Source organism: Ascaphus truei, chromosome 5 (assembly GCF_040206685.1).
Source record: "Ascaphus truei isolate aAscTru1 chromosome 5, aAscTru1.hap1, whole genome shotgun sequence".
Classification (NCBI taxonomy): Eukaryota; Metazoa; Chordata; class Amphibia; order Anura; family Ascaphidae; genus Ascaphus; species Ascaphus truei.
The window spans coordinates 22715511-22737997 of record NC_134487.1 but is presented as its reverse complement, the minus strand read 5'-3'; the positions used below and the strand labels follow the sequence as shown (position 1 = coordinate 22737997).

At 39.8% G+C, this 22487-nt stretch overlaps 1 protein-coding gene across 29 annotated transcripts in view; it reads right to left on the bottom strand.

Moving 5' to 3' along the window:
* CELF2 (CUGBP Elav-like family member 2) overlaps positions 1 to 22487 on the bottom strand; it is a 392945-nt gene that overhangs the window by 321929 nt on the left and 48529 nt on the right. The window contains exon 1 of one of the 29 annotated variants that reach the window (XM_075599451.1): positions 20640 to 21029. The exons of 24 other annotated variants lie outside the window; for them this stretch is intronic. In XM_075599451.1, coding sequence (XP_075455566.1) covers positions 20640 to 20713 — 74 coding nt within the window. In that variant the 5' untranslated portion in view covers positions 20714 to 21029. Of the gene's footprint in view, positions 1 to 20639; positions 21030 to 22487 lie in introns of those variants that run through there. 4 more of the 29 variants (XM_075599444.1, XM_075599469.1, XM_075599467.1 and 1 more) reach the window with 4 other exon arrangements.

Below are 22487 nucleotides of genomic sequence, written 5' to 3'. Positions count from 1 at the left end.
ATGCATAACAGGGTAAAGCGTTAAGATGACAGAAGTGAGAGGAGAGACTACTCATTACTATTTTACATGCATATAGCATTTTTGCAGTGGGAGGGTACTTCCCTCCAGGGAGCGAGGTAGCAGTTCCTTGTTTCTCTTCCTGTTTTAGTCTGATTCCAGGCTTATTTGTGCTGTATCTCTTCTCCATGGAGAAAGCCTCTGCATGATATAAACTGTGTTTTTCTAAAGAACATTGATCACTAGGGAAGATTTGAACTGGCTTCTGTACCCTGAATAGCAACCAGCAAAACAAAAAATTCCATTGTACACAAAAATGTTGCATTAATTCAACTGACTAACGCAAGTTAAAAACAATTAAGCACACACACACATATATATATATATATATATATACACAGTTAGGTCCGGAAATAATTGGACACTGACACAATTTTCATAATTTTGGCTCTGTACGCCAAGGCAATGGATTTGAAATGAAATAACCGAGATGCAATAAAAGTGCAGACTTTCAGCTTTAATTCAAGGAGTTCAACAAAAATATTGTATTAAACGTTTAGGAATTGCAACCATTATCATACACAGTCCTCTTATTTCAGGGGCTCAAATGTATTTGGACAAATTAACACAATCATAAATAAAATGTTCATTTTTAATACTTTGTCGAGAATCCTTTGCAGGCAATGACTGCTTGAAGTCTGGAACGCATGGACATCACCAAACGTTGGGTTTCCTCCTTTGTGATGCTTTGCCAGGCCTTTACTGCAGCTGTCTTCAGTTGTTGTTTGTTCGTGGGTCTTTCTGCCTTAAGTTTTGTCTTCAGCAAGTGAAATGCATGCTCGATCGGGTTGAGTTCAGGTGATTGACTTGGACATTGCAGAATATTCCACTTCTTTGCCTTAAAAAACTCCTGGGTTGCTTTCGCAGAATGTTTTGGGTCATTGTCCATCTGTAAAGTGAAGCGCTGTCCAATCAACTTCACTGAATTTGGCTGAATCTGAGCAGACCATATATCCCTATACACTTCAGAATTCATCTGGCTGCTTCTGTCTTCTGTAACATCATCAGTAAACACTAGTAACCCAGTGCCATTGTAAGCCATGCATGCCCATGCCATCACACTGCCTCCACCGTGTTTTACAGATGATGTGGTATGCTTCGGATCATGAGCCGTTCCAAGCCTTCTCCATACTTTTTTCATCCCATCATTCTGGTTCAGGTTGATCTTAGTTTCATCTGTCCAAAGAATGCTGTTCCAGAACTGGGCTGGCTTTTTTAGATATTGTTTGGCAAAGTCTAATCTGGCCTTTCTATTCTTGAGGCTTATGAATGGTTTGCACCTTGTGGTGAACCCTCTGTATTTGCTCTCGTGAAGTCTTCTCTTTATGGTAGACTTGGATAATGATATGCCTACCTCCTGGAGAGTGTTCTTCACTTGGCTGGATGTTGTAAAGGGGTTTTTCTTTACCATGGAAAGGATCCTACAATCATCCACCACTGTTGTGTTCCGTGGACGTCCAGGTCTTTTTGTGTTGCAGAGCTCACCAGTGCGTTCTTTTTTTTCCAGAATGTACCAAACTGTTGATTTAGCCCCTCCTAATGTTCCTGCTATCTCTCTGATGAATGGATTTTCTTTTTTTTTGCAGCCTAAGGATGCCCTGTTTGACTTACATTGAGAGCTCCTTTGACCGCATGTTGTGGGTTCACAGCAACAGCTTCCAAATGCGAATGCACACCTGGAATCAACTCCAGACCTTTTACCTGCTTAATTGATGATGGAATAGCCCACACCTGTCCATGAGACAGCTTTTGAGTCAACTGTCCAATTACTTTTGGTCCCTTGAAAAAGAGGGGGCTACATATTAAAGAGATGTAATTCCTAAACCCTTCCTCCAATTTGGATGTGAATACCCTCAAATTAAAGCGGATAGACTGAATTTTAAGCCCATATTCATTATTTAAATGTAACTTGAATTTATTTTGGTATACAGCCGAAATAACAAAACTTGTATCAGTGTCCAATTATTTCCGGACCTAACCGTATATATATATATATATATATATATATATATATATACGGTTAGGTCCGGAAATATATATATACACATATACAGTACACATACAGTATATATATATATATATAAAGATGTAGAGGTATCTGTACCATGTTAGCCGAGTTTAATAACACACACACACATATATATATATATATATATATATATACACACACACACACACACACACAGTACACATAGAGTATATATACATACATACACACACACAAATATATAGAATATACATTTTAAAATAGCAATCCCCAACACAAAATGTTTTATATTTTTTTAAAACAAAATCTAACCCAAGAATTTCCCTAGAGCTGAACTGGGTTCCCGATAGTTTACTAGTTTATGTGCTGGTGTTTCTGGGCCTTTTCTTAAATCAATATTGCTGCCATCCCAGCCAGGACTTACTCCTACGGGTCAATATAAAACCGCAATGTCATTACATAATGACATTGCAGCTTCCTATTGGACGACCCCAGCAGCTATCTCTGATTTTACATTTATTGTACTGGCACCATAGAGATAAGAATACCATGGTTTTCAACTCATGGGTAACCCCCAATTCTAATCTAGTAAAAAAACTAAAATCCAAAATACGGGGATTTTTACATGGTCTACACCAATAATTGTGTTACTCTTTATTATAAACAAAGTCGTTTTACTGTTGTAACTCAGACTTCTGTGTGTTGCCATTAAACATGATATAAGAGAAAGCTATGCAATGCTGCAACTTTATTAGCTCTTTGTGCCTGGTTTGCTAAAATTAAAGTATATAGAGGGATATCATTAAAAATATAATATTAGAGTTGTATATTTTGAAGAGCTGTTCTGCTGTTAAGCCGACACCAAGAAAGTCAGTTTTAAGATGCATACTGTATCTCAACCACAATGTACAGCATGGTGCCATTTTGTATGGACTAAACTCCGTTTTAAACTCCAAAGAGTAATCTGGGGACTGGTTGCATGACGAGTAATGGAAACCGGTATGTGGTGCTAAATCATAATAGGATGTTTCTGGATTATGGTCCAGGTTTTCTCAATAATAATAATAACAACAACAATAACAACTCGAAAGCTAATTTATGGTCCGTCCAAGTGAATGGGCAGTACGGTTTAACACACCCTAGTAAATAGGACGCTGTGTCTCTTCTTCTTGCTCTTTTACTTTCTCGATTGCGGACTGACAAAGGAGGGAGAGGGTGTAGGTGGTGGGATACCTTTTATTGGACCAACAAGTAGTTGATATGTTACAAGCTTTCGGTTGTGTGGCAGAAATACAGACACAAAAATATTACATACAGTACTGTGTTTGTAAGAGGGATATCTGGTTGCAATGGATGTTGAGAGGAAGTGGTAAATAAAAAAAGGTAGAAACAGGTATCCTAGTGTGAAGATAAACAGTGGAAACATAAAAGGCTTTTCTCTATTGCAGGGGTGCACAAACAGGGGGGTGAGATTTTCCAGGGAGGGTGCGGCGGTTAGAGGTCCTGCGCTCTTCCCCAAGGCATTTAAACTAAATGCTGGGGGACCGCGCAAGGCCTCTGTAACTCACTTACCTTGACTTCCAAATGACACTGTGTGGTCATGTGACGTCACGTTACCATGGCAACGTGACGTCACGTTACCATGGCAACGTGACGTCACATGACCCCGCGGCGTCATTTGACGCCAGAGCCGAGCGTCATATTATTATTTATTATTATATAAAATATGTTACTAGGAAAGGGTGCATATACAATACATATGTGTAGGCAGCCTCCAGTTTGCTGCATGTTGGAAGTAAAGCCATACTGCGGGGAAATAGGTTTATTAGGCAACGCAATTGCATCACCAGCGCCAGCAGCATGAGCTATGGCTGTTGAATCTGTGGAGAGAGACCGTATTACTGAAGAGAGAGGTTAGGAATGGAGGACAGCAACGAAAGCACTGGGTAGAGATGAGCGAAAAATTCCCATTCTTCTGCTTCTCACAATGATGCTTTTAAAGCTGCAGACCAAGCAATATCCCACGTGTTTTTAAAAAAAAATAAAGCAGTTCTGTACTATGAGAAAATACTTGTAGCATTTAAAAAAAGCAACAACTCTGAATGACATTTTTAATGTATTATAGTGTAACAAGCATTTTTTGTTTCTATAGCAAACATTTACAAAGTCACCTCCCCTTTCTCTTCTGAAACAGGCTCTGGCACACCCCTTTTTGAGCCCTGCCCTCTCTCTAGCAATGCACCAATTGTATCTAGTGACTGACTGGTCACATGATCTTCCCACATAACTTTACATCTTTGGTCCCCTTCTGCTGCACAGACGGCATTTAGTGAACCCCCGAGCCAAATCTTCACCAATCGACCACAGGAGAAAGTATCAATCGGCAACTTAGCTAATTACTTATTGTGTGGATTGTATTGATGCATAAAGTATATTAAAGGGTTTTTTTTTTAATAAAACGGCAGCTTGGTCTGCTACTTTAATACCCGATTTTAAATGGGTGTGATACCACCATGACAAGACATTGTACGTTTTCATAGTGACCATACTGTTTCTATTTAACCACGACTAAAACGGTTTCCCACAACTGAAAGAGGGGAGAGGCAGATACTGAAAGAAAATATACATGTTGTGCGCAAATTAGGAAAAGAGAAATAAGAAATAAATAAATATTAAGTATACTAGTGGTAAGAGGGTTCAATTGGGAGAGGCTGGTATTTAACATTAGCCAGGTACCCAAGGTTGTATTAAAGTGAGCTAACTTTCAAATACACGTTGCAGAGTTACTGTACATTTGCATGAATTCTTCTGCTAGGTTTGAGATGGCAAAATGATCAATTCTTTACTGAAAAGAACACAATTATAAACGCTCTTTCATTTGGCGCTGTAGCAAACTGATATGAAAGAAAAACTCCTGAATTCCATATGGTACTTAAAAATAGATCTGACATTATTTACAATGGAGCTGACCTCCCCCTGCATGCCGGATATCTTGACAGCATATTGAGTAGGGACTTTAGTGGCTATATTATATGGGTAAAACTTCTAAACAACTGTTGATTGTTTCTTTCTGCTATTGAATTCATTGTTAGCGTTCGATGGGTCAGGGGTGCTCAATTCCAGTCCACAAGAACTCGCCCCCCCCCCCTCCCAACAGGTCATATTTTCAGGATATCTCTGCTTCAGCACAGGTGGCTCAATCAAAGGCTCAGTCTTCGACAGCTGTGCTGAAGCTGGGATATCATGAAAGCATGAACCTTTTGTGGGGTTGAGCACGGGAGGGGAGCACCCCTGTTTTCGGGGGGGATACATTATTTTATGCATTTGATCAATTGTGATAAAAAGGCAGCCGGCATTTAAGGGAAGGTATTTTGATGAGGTTTTGGTACCTGAGTACTTACATACAGGCATACCCCGCATTAACGTACGCAATGGGCCTGGAGCATGTATGCAAAGCAAAAATGTACTTAAAGTGAAGCACTAGCTTTTTCCCACTTATCGATGCATGTACTGTACTGCAATCATCATATACGTGCATAACTGATGTAAATAACGCATTTGTAACAGGCTCTATAGTCTCCCCGCTTGCGCACAGCTTCGGTACAGGTAGGGAGCCGGTATTGCTGTTCAGGACGTGCTGACAGGCACATGCGCGAGCTGCCGTTTGCCTATTGGGCGATATGTCCTTACTCGTGAGTGTACTTAAAGTGAGTGTCCTTAAACCGGGGTATGCCTGTATAATGGGAGCAATTGCATTCTATTATGTCATTTTTTTTCTTCAATAAAGCCTACTTTTTGTATCGGTTCGAAAATGTAATTATAGATAAAACTTGCATGACTAGCGAGAAAACAATGCACAATGCATGGGGCACGAAACATTCACTTCAGCCCGCACTTTCTGGAACAGCAGAGCTTGTGATCTGGTTAAAGTGAAGGCAGTTCCACCAGATTATATTCAGCCTGCAATATTAGGTGAGCTTCCATAAAGTATTTTTTTTTTTACTGTTTAGGAAAACAGACGTAAAGAAAAAAAAATAGAAGTAATAGTGTTATAGTTAATGCAATGACAAAAATGCCAGGTCCTTGCGTCAAAACCCCAATACCAGGTCCATGCGACTATGTTCAAATCTTACTCTATTTTTAGCCTCTCTCCAATAATTTCTGCATGCTATTCTGGGACTGGAACATCATCTAAAGCCCTACTCAGATATTAAAGAGGTATTCCAATCAGCTAAAAAAAAAAAATTGTTTTAATATATGCATTCTTTCATTAGCTTTATTGAAAACGAATTACCTAAGCTGTTCTCCCGTGATCGATCAGCAAAATCCTGTTTCCCAGGGTTCACTAAATGGCCGACATTCAGTTTCAAATCAATCCTTCAAGCAGTGTAACTTAGCAGCTACAATGTATTCATATATTACTAAGGTAAGATCTATTGTTATAGTTTGCAGCTCAAACTGCTGTGGATATTGACAACAAGTGATCACAAACAGGAAAGTGTTGCAAAGATCTTGCACTGCTGGGGAGATGTGCTAACGCCTGCTATAGAAATCAAAACTAATTTAATGTCATGTTACACTAACTGTGTATCTTGAAGTGACAATAACATAACGCTAAGGCTGTTCTCTTTACGAGAGAAAATGACTTTAGTAAGGGCAGTTCGTAGTGTTATGCAAATGAAGTAATATCATAGCATCGCATATCCACCTTAAGATTAAAACAAGCTGCTTAATGCTACAGTAGGTCATACCTAAACTGTGCTTTACTCACACCCAGGCCCTTGATGGGTGTAACACCACAGTTAGGTATGATTATATTAATATAGCGTTATTTCCCTCTCCTTTCAGGGTCTGGATCAGAGTAAAGCTAAAAAAAGGGGGGTATCGATCATCACTCAAACGTTAAATATAGTTGAAAACGTAAAGAGAAAAGAACTTACAGAATCATTGTACTTTGCTTTAGCAACAGGCTTGTTTAATGCTGGTTCTTTTTTTCGGAGTAAGGCTAAGACATTCTTACCATCACGTTATTGGCAGATAGCGCAACGTTATGCTACAATAACATGACGTTAAGCCTGTGCTAATGGGATGTAGACTGGCCATTGTTTTTGCACAAAATGACCTTTGACCTCAGGGGGACATCACGTTCATTCCTGTTTTGGGGTAACATCCATAAGCCCTGATTTAACGGAGTCTAACCCTAAAGGTCGCATACTTTCAAACCCAGTCAGAAGGAGTTTATTGTGGGCACAGTTCTGAACATATGGTGACTTCAGGAGGCGGCACCAATAATATAATAGGGGCCTTCTCAGTGATGTCAGGCGCAGTATGATGTTAGCGGTGTTTCCACTGATGTCACGATTAAATAAGGTTAAACAGGCCTGCCATGGGCACCCTCCCCCAGCTCCTACACGTGCTCCAGTACTGAGTTTTCTTGGTAAGTAACACGTTAGAAAAACTTTGCAATAAATAAGGTTAGCGGAAGCACTTTGGCCACCTATAACTTTGACATTGCATCTTATTCCAAGCACCTTTATAATGTTTTTTTTTTATTCAAATAAATTGCTTGATTAGAGTTTATAATCTGTAATAAGTAACAGTCTTAAAAAATATATCTGCTGGATTGTGGGAACCTGTATGCCTAGAATGTCAAAATAGCTTTTGCATATATATTTACACAACAAGTCCCCTTTAAGCGGCTGTTATGTACAGAGCAGCTGATTACATTGGCAACAAACACAAAGATTGTATATTTTCATACTGATAAAGTGTAATCAAATAAGTAATTGAACAGGTGTGTCCCAAATTTAGTTTGGTCTAACCTCAGTCATGCATTTCTTTTCTACCATCATATTTCTTTGCCAACAAATACATTTATATATATATATATATATATATATATATATATATATATATATATATATATTATATATATATATATATATATATATATATATATATATATATATATATATATATATATATATATATATACATGTAGAGGTATCAGTACCGTGTTAGCCGAGCTTCAATAATCAAAAAATAAATAGATGATACCGTTCTGTGGCTAACGAAATGCTTTTATTTGTGCGAGCTTTCGAGATACACTGATCTCTTCTTCCGGCGATGTTACGGAAGAAGAGATCAGTGTATCTCGAAAGCTCGCACAAATAAAAGCATTTCGTTAGCCACAGAACGGTATCATCTATTTATTTTTTGATTATATATATATATAGATATATATACACACTATAATATATAAATACCTAATACAGTATATACTAAGCACGGCAAAATCTACTCCAAATGATATAGCACTTTTATTCAGGAAAATGTGTTTATATTGCTAAGTGCAAATATGACGTTAATCTAGAAATGTTAATAAAGTGCTAAACCATTTCATAACACTGTTCAATTACAAAGGCATGTACAGTTTTACTAAAGAGATATTTATGAAGCCACCAAGGGTGAAACCCTCTCCGGTTTGTATTTCTACAGTGGAGGTTAAATGGGGGATAATTGGAGCATAAGGGGTTGGTTTTTCCATGAGCACGCACACTGTCAGGGGACAAGGCAGGTATGTGCCACTTAGTTTGGTGTTTAAGTCTAATGCTTAAAGCAGGAGCTTATTCCACAAACCACAAGACCCTCATTGCAAGAGCAACTAAACCATTCAGATTTTCCAAAGCTCCAGCCATTTGCTGGCTAGTATCACTAGAACCCATGGAACCCTGGGATAAACGTATGGCCGTTCAACTCCAGCAAACGCAGGGCTCAGATAAGTAACAAGGGGAAAAAAAACCTGATCAGTGGTATTGTTGTTTCAAAGACTACGACTTCACCCACCTCTCCAATACTGCAAATTTGACTCAATGTCATTATAAGATTCCACTCCATGGCTGCCTGATTTTACTTGAATCCCAATGCACTCTGGTTCGCAACAATCTAATTTCTATGGACACTGAAGCTTTGGAAAGCAAGTCTCATGCTGGCATGGAGTTTGGCTGCCATGATTGCCGTCTCCCTACAATGTGCAGAAGAGAAGGCAGCACTGGCATGGACATTTTGCGAGGTGTTTATTGCGTTGGGGTAACGTTTCAGTCTTACACAGGCACCTTTTTCTTCTCCGTGTCACGTTATCCTGGAATAACCAGGTCTTCTTGTAAATCCCTTTTAGAGGGGACTTCACTTTTATACTATAGGAATGTGCCATATAACAAATTACAACAGGTGTTGCCATAATATAACCTGTCATTTCTCTGTGGTTTCATGAATGTAGGTTTCATCGCGCAATCTCTGATCCATGAAAGGAAAAGGGACCTATAAAAATAATGAATGGGTTTTAAGCACAAGATAGATATATATATATATATATATATATATATATATATATATATATATATATATGTATATATATGTAGTCGGGTCCCCCTCTGCTCAGCGACCCCCCCCCTCGTTACCTCCGTGCCGGGAGCAATGGCGAGTGATGCCGGCGCCAAGCGGCAGACCCGCCGGAGGTTCTGGAGGGTGGGGGCCGAGCAGGGAGCGCGCCGGTGTGCCGGAGACTCCGCGGCGGCCCGACAAGGCAGGGCGCCGCCATATCGATCCTCGCGCATGCGCAGTGCAGCAGGTAGCGGCCCCTAGAGTGCTCGCGCATGCGCAGTGATCGCACAAACGGCACGGCCAATCAGCAGAGGGCTCACAGCAGGGACTACATGTCCCATGAGCCTTAGGGGACCCCACATGACGCCAGGGAGCCAATAGGGCTGCAGCATCTCTCTGCAGAGGAGATTAGTTACATTTCGCGGGGTTTTTGCAGCGAGGCAGTTGGCGTCCGGAGCAGCTAGGGGAAGGAGGTAGGGTGCAGGAGTCAGTGACTCCCTGCACTAGGCCAGCAGCCCCCTAGGCTCCAGATAGCCCTGAGCCACCAGTAGTATTGAGTATTGTAAGGACAGGCCCCAGGTTAGGGACCCTGCCCCTAACTATCCAGCGCCAGATAGGGACACAGCGGACGCTGCGCTTCCTTCCAGAGGCTTGGGATCAAGCCTGATCAGCAGAGAGAGCGGAACCGTACCAAGGGTGGACCGCCATCACAGACCCACTCATCGGAGGAACCGGACGTCGTCCTAAATTCATCTGATCCTTTGTGAAGAGTCTTTAAAGTCCAGGTGCCGTCGCACTGGGCAGGTAACGTTACGCACGTGCACACACGAGAGTACTCTCACATAGTGGCAGTGCTGACCATGGGACAAGGGGGGTTATTCTGTGGACACGGTGTGGGGGTACACGGTGGTGGGTGTGGGGATTATGCAATATCATTATGCAGTGCAACGTTAATGTGTTTTAGTAATGTTATGCTTATATATATATATGCAGTAAAGCCAGTTCTGTTTTACCACTGTTTGCTTAACGTGATTGTTCCTGTGAGGGCCTCCTCCCACTCCGTTGGGATCCCTCCCAGGTGGAGGCGTTGCACCACGAGATCGTATTATATGTATGTACCCCAGGCTCTCCAAGCGGAGGCTTAGGCTCCTGAGAGCCACACAGGTTACACAGCAGGTAGTAGCGCCTGTATTCACAGGGAATACCAGTTACACACACACACAGCAGTTGGCACTCCAATAGGTGCTGGTAAGCCACAGGTGCACGTCCAATATAGAGAATGTAGTTATACGTTACCGTTCCAAGGTTTGGTAAACAAGAGACAGCACTCAATGTTGAAAATCAAAGTGTATTAGTGATAGCAAAAATACATCCAGAAACCCAACGTTTCCTATCACTAATACACTTTGATTTTCAACATTGAGTGCTGTCTCTTGTTTACCAATCCTTGGAACGGAAACGTATAACTATATATATATATATATACGGGTATCAATACATATTGGTGAACCTATCACAGCAGTAATAGAAGCTCTGTCCTCTCTACAACTGGGTTCACCGGTAGACAAATCAGAGACATGAGTGGCCATGTTCTCTTTGGTCCTATAGCACCTTTAGAAATCCTCTTTAATTTTGTATTACAAAAGGAAATATCTCCTTTATAATTGCACGGTCAACATCTTAATTTAGAAAAAGTCAGAAGCCATGGCCATTTTACCAACGTGCGATATTTTGTGTTTCCTCCTCCCAGAATGCACAGAAAACATGTGACATGACACGAGCTTCATTCCAAGTCCAACGCTGAAACTTATACTAACAGATACAGCACATCTGGAAGGCTGCAACTTGCAAAGAAATGGAAGAACCCCAAAGGAAATCATGGAAAGGTTTTTAAAAGGCTACGTTGCCAAAACTGTTAATTGTAACGCTTAGTAGAGTCAATTCTGACAGTAGATATTTTAGACTGTTTCTCAAAATGGAGGACCATACATAGGGAAATATTTACTGAGCAGTCTTTGTTCAGAAGGTCCCATATGGAAACCGCTTACACCCTATTCAAGTCAATGGGCTGTACGATGTCTTCCTGTATGGGAAGGTGTCTTGTGGCAGACGACTGCTTAGTTAATATGAGCCATAATGCATCATTAAACTGCTCGTCTATCACATAATAAACCATATAATCCATTACAACCAATGCTGAGCCTTCAGAACGAATCTCTGTTTTCAAAGCTCCTGTTGCCATATAAAATGCTTAAGATTACATTGTGTCATAAGGTCTACGTACAGTATGTGATAACCGCGTGATGTTTCCATATGTGTCACCAGTCAACACTAAAAATGTTCACATCATTGAAGTGTCGCTCCAGGGAATGTCATGTGAAAATCAACTGATTCGCCTGCTATAACAGCAACTAATTTTCAAAGCAGTATTCTTATTTAACTTGGCACGACTTTGTTTCAGAGTATATGGGGTGTAATTTAGCTAAATTGCTCAAGCTCTTAAGATTCAATGACCCAGAAGGCTCTGTCTGAAAAATAAGTGCATTTAATGGAATTACTAAGCTCTTTAGTACATGGGCTCCTTTCTCCCAATATTATGTCTTAATGCACTTATCCCATCTGTATTATTATTATATACCTTGTATTGTAATGTTGTACAGATGCTAAAGCACTGGGTACCTGGTTTCACACTTAAATCTTCCAGCCCTTTCTCCAAACCTGGGCAGTCGGAATGTTTTCCGGTGATCTACAGTCAGTCAAGAATAAGTTAGAATTGATAGGACGGAGTTTTTCATAAGGGTATTCATAAGAACAGCTACAGGAGTACCGACCCGACAGGAACTTAATCCGATGACTCTCCTTTCCTCGGACCTGTTACTTATATGGGGGAAAGCATGAAAGTATAGCAGCCGAGAACAGGAAAAATTGGATCTTGGAATAAGTAACGATCACAACATATCCCAACCAGCATTTTTAAAAGAGCCTAGCATTCAAAGAGCCGGCGGTTCATCCTTTTGAATCTTAAAATGTTTGGCAACCAACCTAAAGGCTGCTGAGCTGTGAATTTCAATTACATACAGTAGTTACATAGTAGATGAGGTTGAAAAAAGACAAGTTCAAATTATGAATAATTGATGCCCTTCGCCAATACTCATGGCCAAATTAAGACATTTAGAGGCCCTAAGCACTGAAAAGATTATGGTGCCCCCCCCCCCATATGTAATTTAAAATAAAAACAATACTAAACTGAAAAATAATAATTGTATTTTTTTAAATGACAAAAAACTTACATGTTTGCTGAAATTAAAATAGTTTTTTTTACAATTTCAATAACTGCTTCATTTTTGATTTACCAAACATTGATACAGAACGCATACATATTTGGCATTATTACCATTACGTTTTTTTAAGTTACTAATAAAACAGTATAATACTTACATTTGCTTTACAGAGTTAGAAAAGGGGAAGGGGAAACACAAAATGGATGTGCCCCCAAAAGAATTCACTTAAATGCACACCACCCAAGTGTAAAAATTAACTTTTAATAAATACTTAAAACATATATTACCAAAGTAACGTGTGATGTGAATTAAAAATGTATTAAATCATAGCTATCAAGCAACCGTGTCGTTGGTTATTCTTACTATCCCAGTAACAATTGATATGATGGGATGTTAAAGACAGGGACTGCTATGAGTAGGGTATTAACCCCTCTGGGGCAACGATGAGACCAGATGTAGAGTTGTATATAATTATATACAGGTAGGTGGCCACAGGATTGAATATCCTATTACTGCTAAATATAGCTCCCCTGCATATTTACATAGAGGTAATAGCGCTGGTATATGATGGTATAATAGCTGTATTATAGAGCTTCCAAATACAGCAGTGCTGGCTTAAATACACAGCAGTGTGATATGAAGACGCCTCACATAAGGTGCAGGGATAGCAGGCACACTGACCATGAATTGTTTAATGAATAGTTAACTCATATGGTCTTCACAGTTACACCCAGGATACTGCAAACACTACATTAAAAACAGCTCCAAGTAGGAGACTGACAACATTGCGCGTCCAACGCGCGTTTCCCTCCAGCAAAGGAGCTTCTTCAGGGAGGTGATGGGCGGGGGGTTGGTCTCGCTCAAAATAGCTTAAAGTCTACATTGTCTATGTCAGCCAATCACAGTGAAGCATTAGTATATTACAGTGACATGTCACTTTTTATTGGACCGTGTAAAAACACAGTGAACTGATGCTTACATAATCTGCCTTAGTTTAACCATTTATCAAATACTGTACATGCACAGATATGTAATACTAGGTTACTGCAGAGATAGATCTCACAAAGTATCCGTTTGTACAGATGTAGCCAGGGGTATTGCTGCCACCGGCGCAGTATGGTGGGACATTGTGGGATATCCTGCGTTATCACTGCCATTGAATGTTATGGGAACTCTGTGATATTCAGCGTTATAATGTGTAATCGTTAAAATAAAGCTTGCTACATCTGTTTATAGTGTCGGTGCATATTGCTATTATGACAGGCACATTAAGAAGACTTATACAGATGACCTATAACTGTCTGCCTAGAGTGTACGCAAGCACCCAGACACACACACACACACACACACCTCATGTGCTTAATTAATTTCCCTTTATGTCATCTCTAGGATAGTAAAAATATTGCAATCTGGTTCCTGAGGAGCACATGAGTACCGAGAACAGCTGGCCTTTTAAAAGATCACATTTCCGCGATTTGCTAGGCTGTTGTGAAGTAAATCAAAGCCCAGTCGATTATATTTATTTCTGAACCTGTTCCCCATAAATGTAGGTTTAAGGGCAGCAGACAAAAAAAAAAAGTGATTTGTGCCCTTTTGAGACAGAAACAGCTGCAATAATTGTTGTCAGTGACATTATTTTGTGTAGCATAGGAAGTTTTTTTTAACCCTTTCACTGCCAGAGAGGCCTGCAAACGCATTCCCTTTGCAACACATTCGCTTTGCAGCTTCTCTGCCAGCAAAGGGGCGAAGAAATCTAACAAAAACGTTCATTTCTCTCCCATCCGCGGTGATGTCACGAGAGCACATGATACAACACAACACCTGCAGCAATTTCATCTCAAACCCTACCATGCCAGCCAAGCAGTTTTGCAAAATACGTCAAAATGTATTTTATAACGTAGCCACTATACCACAAGGTTTCAGCTGCAATTCATTACTGCCAATTGAAGCTATTTTAACTGTTTGCCATATTTGCTTTTAAATCAAGCTCCCTTTTATTATTATTTACCCTAAAAAGAGGTTGTGGATTAAGTATGTTAAAAAAACAAAAAAATTAAGCTCACCCCTCCCCACTTTTTAAGTAGCAGTTTTTGTTCCATGTTATCTGTGCAGGACAGGTTTACTGAGACCATTCTCCCTCCACTGCAGAGGTTAATGAGAATTTTCACAGGTAGTGTTAGGACTTGCATACTGGTCATGCCGTGACGTGGCTGCAGGCTTATAATGCTTTGGCCAAAGGGTTTAACTAAATAACCCTTACTTATGAGAATACTAATGTTGAAGTACTTGACTATGTATTTTGTCACATTGGATGTAGAATTGGGTATTTTTGTCTTTTGTTGTATTTTAATTATTTGTCATATTTGCTTTTAAATCAAGCTCCCTTTTTTTAAATGATTTACCCTAAATAGAGGTTCTGGATTAAGTCTGTTTAAAAAAAAAAAACTAAAAACTTTGCAGTATGCCAAATTTCAGTTCCATGCCAGGTTGAGATGCAAATGAAAAGAGATTCATTCAATTATGTGCTAATCTACACAGCTCTACATTTTAGCTATGAAGATAAAAATATATATTGCGCATCTGTTACGGAGAATAAAAACAGGTTTTGTAATAACATTATAACACAATTATATGACTCAATGGCACCTATGTTATAAAGAAGTGTCCTTTGCTAGGCATAATGTTGGCTCCATTTAAGAGAATGGGGCAGAAATCTTCCTGAACAAAGGGAATGTGGCTTCTTAGCATATTAAATAAGGGCCAGGGAATGTTGTTCATAACCACACAAGTCTCATAAAAATATTCAACCAGCTGAAATAATGACACTTTGTTTTCTTTGTACCAACGATATTCTCCATAGAAATGTCATCCTTTGTACCCCAAATGTAAAGTTTTTATTTTGTCACTGCCACAGTGAAGATTTGTAACATTAGGGCTATACAACGCCTCGGTGCTAAAGTTTGCACATCCTGCGACATTCAGATGTGCATCTCAATAACATCGTGTAAGTAAACTGAACACAACAATTCAACACCAGACCAAATCCCACCAAATGGGGTTCATTTATTATAGTGTGAAATCTGTCTGAATCCATACAAAGTCATTTTTGCATTGTAGTTATCTGCTCCCCACTCTTTCTGCAACCACTTTTTTCCTGAATTGCAGGATGCCCCTTAAATCTGCATCTGCACATAGGATCTATATAATAATAATAATAACTGTATTTTATGTACCGCTTTTTTCTCCAATGGGACTCAAAGCACTTCACAATTAGTATAGTGCGCAGTACGCAGCACATAGGATATTTTTGGCGGGCACAGATTAGTTTACATTCTATGTTATTGGTGCCTGAAGGAGTGGGAGACAAGGTGAATTGCCCAAGATTGAACCAGCTTCAAATCAGTGTCGTTGTTTAACAGTCAGTGTCCTTACTCATTTAGTCACTCCTTCTCCCAATACTGGCCTTGTTCAATATACAGATATAGTGAAGATTATTTCTCCCTTTGGCGCGTTATGGTGGGACATTGTTATATTCTGCATTATCACCGCCATTGAATCTCTCTGTGATGTTCCCGCATCATAGCCCAATATGGGAGAAGGAGCAGCTCACTGAGTGAAGACACTGACTGGCACTGAGGTTGAAGAAGTGGAGCCTGGTTCAATTCCCAGTGTCGGCTCCTTGTGACCTTGGGTAAGTCACTTTATCACCAAAAACATAGATTGTAAGCTCCACGGGGCAGGGACCTGTGCCTGCAAAATGTCTCTGTAAAGCACTATGTTAAACTAGCAGCGCTATACAAAAACATGCTATTATAATTATTATATGTTGTGTTATTAGCGGCTGCAATGAAGTCTGATACATTCGTTCTGTGGAGCCACTTCCCTTTTGTTGAGAAGAATTCAGTCCCATTCACATGAGCGGAGCTGGTCTCTTCTCCAGCCCACGAGAAGCTGTTTCACTAGTATTGAATAAGGGCCAAGGTATTTCTGAATTTAAATTTTCACAAGTTTACACCTAAGGAACATAAAAAAGCTCAGCCGTGCCTGTCACAGACAAAGGCTCACGCGGAGATTACCATCTTGTGATACGGACTGCCGTGTACCTTCAACAAATTAAATTTCAACTAGATAACAACAACTGTCAACAACAGATGACCCACTGAAGCGGCCATTAATCTCTGAAACCTTTCACTCATCACCAAAAGTAGTGTGCGTTCACAAACATAATCAAACGTGGAGATATATTCCACTGCGTGTTTATGGAAGGTAATCAATACAAATCATTACAGAGGAGCTTCGAGAGACACAGTATTCAGAAACGCTGCACCCGGCAAATGAAAATCTACTGATACATATTTACTTCTCTGTTTCATTAAGACGGGCAAACTGCACTGGTTCCAAATGTAGTCCGCGCAGTGATGTGTCCGGATGACAAATGAAGTATTCCCTGAAGCTATATATCTTCGAAGCTATGCGGGTCATCAGCAAAGTGTGATGTTCACCACCTAGGACAACTTCTTCAGGGAGGGTGGCTTAGGTGGCTGTTGCAATCTGAAGGCTAATGGCTTGAAAAGTAATGTATTAACTGCAACCAGTAACTAAACACTACAGCTGTCTGCCAAAAAGTATTTCTGGGGCAAAAACAGGATTCCGAAGAAGTGTAACTATTTTTTTACAAAATCTATATTACAAAAATTATGGAGCATGGAATACACATTTAACTACATAGACACAATTAGATTGTAAGCTCTTCGGGGCAGGGACTCCTTTCCCTAAATGTTACTTTTATGTCTGAAGCGCTTCTTCCCATTATGTGTTATTTGTATTATTTGTTATTTATATGATTATGTCACATTTATTACTGTTGTGAAGCGCTATGGAAATAAAGATACACATACATACAGCAACGAGGGAACATCCTTTGTAAAAGCAGTTTGAAAATGAGAGAATAATGTATGCATGTCATGTTTATTTATCTAGTGCCACCAATGTATTCAGTGCTTTACAAGAGAGACAAAACATTATAGGGAATAATAGTACAATAAGGACAGCAAACATAGAATCAGACAATAGAAAAGACAATCCCTGTCCCAGAAAGCTTACAATCTAAAGTTAAATAAGCTGCAGTTTATGGAAAACATGGCTTGTTAAATAGTTTCCCTCCATTTTTATTAGGGAATAAGGATATCTTTTATTATAGTATATTAAGCATTTTAATATATGAGCTTTCAAAACCTAAATTTGGTTTAACATAATACCTGAGGATTGCAGGAGATAAAATTGGAGGATACATTTTTAACATCCCCACAAGGTGAAAGAGCGTAAAATAAAGGCCATCAGCTTGATTACGCTTATTTGTGGTGCAAATAAAGTGAATGGAGTGATAGAGAACATTTAAAAAAACAAAAAACCCCTGGGTAGAAAGAGATTTGCAAATACGAACGTTAGCTGCACTCTCAAGCTTTAAACTGTGTTAAACAGGACTACCAGTAATTATACAATCCTTTGACTGTTATTTTATTTATAAGGAGATTGTAGCCGGTATTGTTCCAGAATTTCTCGCTGCCAGCTCTGTAATGAAATTGAGTTTAGAGGAACGGTGCTGCAGTGAGGCTCACAGAGGCAATCAGATCACATGGTCATCGTATCCAAGTACAGTAGGATAAATAATGTTTTAGGATGGAAAGGAGCGTGGAGACCCCCCTATCCGGCACAAAGACGGATACTTAGAAAGGTCTGGAAAACATGGCCTCACTGTCTCAAAGAAACAAAACCAGTGCATAGGTATTACACACACAAAAAGAAGGTCCTGCTCATACAGGCAACGTAGACAATTATCAGCAACTAACAAGCTTAATAAGTGTATTCGTTAATCATTTCACGTGTGTGCATAGGATTATTGATTATTTTTTCTAGAGTTCTTGCTATAACACTTGTTATGCAGAGTTATTGATAGGAATTCTGATAATCAGGATAGTAGCCTCAGGTCACGACGAGACTTTGCTTTTAAAGGGCGGGGGGATGAGGGGGGAAGTTATAGGTGGACCAAATAGTTATCTGTCAAATTCATATAATCTTTGGAGATATTACATTTGCAGAAAATACATCTGTGACCACAACATCGGATCCGCAGCGTTTCTGAGGAACTTAAGTCAGATTTTGAAAAGAAAATTAAAACAACATCTCATTTTGTTGAATATAGCCCTGGGAAAAAGAGGGATATAGTTGTTCACTGTAAATCGTACATACCATTTTATTATTCACTTATGATTTTGTCCTAGTTAGACTGCATAATGAAATGTTACTGCAGAAGGAAACCTCAACAAGAAAACCTGAGCTGATATTTAGCCCGGGGGAACATCTATAGATTTTACCCCATACTCCTGGAGTATCTACAACAACCCTTCCCTGTATGTAATTCAACATAGGCAAGAACTACTGGTCAGCCTTTCAGCAACACTTCCTAAATATACTGCTGCCTAGCACACAGTACTTATGGGAACGCATGCACAGATGAACCACTGGACTATGTTGAGACTGAAGATGCATATAACATTGGGGTGGGAAAGAACAAGTTTACAGTACATAGAAAATGCCATATTTTAACAGAGGCGCCTTTGACCGTCTCAGCTCGGACTGTGAGCTCATCATTTAAAACAAGCAGTTTAGCATTCTCCAGAAAGATTATTGACAACAAGGATTGTATGAGTTGAGTTGGCTGACACATGAAAGGCTCCCCACCCCCTACAGCTCAGCAGCTTAAAACAATAGACTCATATTGAATCGCTCCACTGAAAGCCTCTTTTTCTGATGTGCTTAGGAAAGCAGCAAGCACCGTTGGGGAAAGTTTGCTGCCAGTAAAATTGATCATAAAACTCTGAATGGTCCTTCTTAGGCTATGCACAAAGGCATAAAGATGAATCATGGCTGGCAGTTATTAGAACATGCGTTTATTTATAGTTACGCTTTAACCCTACAAACGGTTTCCTATTTGTATATTTCTTTTTAAATAACTGCGGTAAAATAATGTACAATGACCTCTATAAATGCTTCAATAAAACTTAACAGATGTACTATCTGCACCGGCGGGTTTGTTGAAGACTTATTTATTTTTCTTGGCTCCAAATTTGTATTTTACACAGGGAATCCTAAGGAATTTTCTTGCTGTGGCAGAAAACTAAGCAATGTGACAGATATTTCTTCTGGTAGATATAAATTACATTTCCGTGGACACCTTCCAACACAAATCCCCTTTAGCTCATCATAGCCCGGAAAATACTGCTTAATATCATACTTAGTATAGCCACATGCTAACGTGTCCCCATAGATACAAAAGAAACTACAATTGATTGATAGCGTCATATAGTTATTAAATGGTAACAGTTGTTAAAAAATGTCATGTTTTTATTACCATGTGCTATTCTAACCTTTGTATCCATTGCTGTGTTTTAAAACGGTGGGGGAAAAAAATCACGCTATCCCCCTGCTATTTGAATTGCATTATTAAAATACACAAGCATTAAAACCACCGAGACTGAAACCCAAGAAAGAAATGTGTTGAAATTCAGGGCACTGGTCATAGCACGATCATTTTTCAGCAGGAAAACAGAAAGTATAATCCGACACTCCCGAGCTCGGCTGGCAAATCGTTAGCTATACCAGAACACGAGATTCCTTTTGACAATTAGCAACGCTTCGTTAAGAAATTCAAAGTGATTTCACATGCTTTACTTATGCCGGCTACACTCGAGATAACACAAAGAACAGAAACAACCCCTAAAGCCCTACCCCCCCCCCCCAAAAACTCAGGAACTAGAGCTCGTATGTTTTGTGTTGATGCTCAGCCGTTCGCATACACACATGAACAATATAGCACTGATGTGACAGAGCTGGGGGGGGGGGGGGGTTCTGGATCTCGGATGTGTACTTACATTCGATCGGAAACTAGCAAGCGGCTATCGACCATCATATCGGGGAGGAAATCCAGCTTGAACGAAGAAGTCATGTTCTTGCTGCTGCTGCTGCTGCTGCTGCACGCCGCTGTGGTCTGGGAAATAAGAATGTTTCTCTGCTTGTCTGATTCAACAAATACAGTGCTGGCCAAGAGACAGGCAGGGACAGGTGCGGGAGGCCTCCCCAAGGCAGCAGCCAGAGCCGGCAGTTGTCACATTCTCTCCCCCTCTTGTTTTCCTCCAATCCCTTCTGAAATCTACTGCTGAGGCAACTGTCTGTAGAGTACCAGGTGCTGAAAGGGGAGGCGGAGCTCAGTCTGTGCTGCAGCTACAGTTAACCCCTGCACCATTATATGGTGTTATCACCAAATCATCCCTCCCTTGTACTCTTTTTTTTTAAAAGACACAGAAAACAAGGAGATTTACACCGTGTTGTAGCCTGGGTAACATGCTTTTGGTTTGGTAAGGCACCAGACACTTTATTTATTGCATGCCAGGGGTGGGCAACTCCAGTCCTCAAGGGCCACCAACAGGTCAGGTTTTTTCCCGGATCTCCCTGCCTTAGCACAGGTGGTGCAGTCTTCGGCTGAAGCAGGGATATCCTGAAAAACCTGACCCGTTGGTGGCCCTTGAGGACCGGAGTGGGACACCCCCGGTGCATGGATACGTGGAATTTAAAAGGCAGGGAAATTGTGCAAATGATGATACCAGCCATACAGAAGAGCACCAGGAATCAGTTAAACGCCTCTCCTAATTGAGCTGCAATGTGTCCCTTCTAGCAATGAAGGTGTTAATCCCTGCACATCTATCAGTTTCCTTTCATTCATGCAATGCTCCTTCTAAATACGTTATGGAATTTATACTATTTTAATACTGTTATCTTCGTCTAGTATATCCCAACATTTGCACAGAAAATATAAGTCTCTATATACAGTTTAATACAGGGACATATAAGATCACCCGTTCTAAAAAGTTAACTACCGACTATGCAAAACCTTTTTGCAGTTAAGCAATGCTTGCTACTATATATTTGTACGATACATTTACACCATTTACAACAGTTCTAATGCAGATAGTCATTTACGTGACACTTTAATACACAATTACAAGCATACGGACACATATAAAATAGTGTCAAGATACCACGAAATATCAACAGTAGGGAATCCCAGTCCCAAGATGGTTACAATACCCCAGGTATGGCAGGTGTAAGCAGTGTATCAGTATGTAACAAGGAGGGTAAGAAAGTGTGCAAGATCGTGCTTGGTAAGGCAAGTCTCCACGGCTCCAGTTGATGTACCAGTAGTACCGAAAAACTACTATTGACTATGCATAGTAAAAATTACATTCAATATACGAAAAAGCAGTTTGCAACACAGGAATAGCCGATGTGATGAACTTTTACATAAAGGTGCTGAAAACACATTTTTTTTTTTAGCAATTGTATAGAGCAGGGGACTCCAAACTTAAGCCTGCAGGCAACATCAGGCCCCCCACAAAATTTTAACCGGTCCGCAGCAACTTGAAGTATATATATTTTTGCTCATTATATATCATTTCCCAGTGTAAGCACGGCATCATTTCTTTGTGATTGTCACATTTCTCTTTTGTTCTGAATCACATCATGCGGATTACCCCAAATAGATCCAAATAAAACTTATTCATTCATTTATAAAATATATAGATATATAAAAATGATAAAAAGATATTTTTTTCTTTGGCCCGCGAAAACGTGTCGAATATACGATGTGTCCCTCGTACTGAAAAGTTTGGAGACCACTGGTATAGAGAAACAAAACTTGAATTGGTATGGTTTTTTTTTTACTG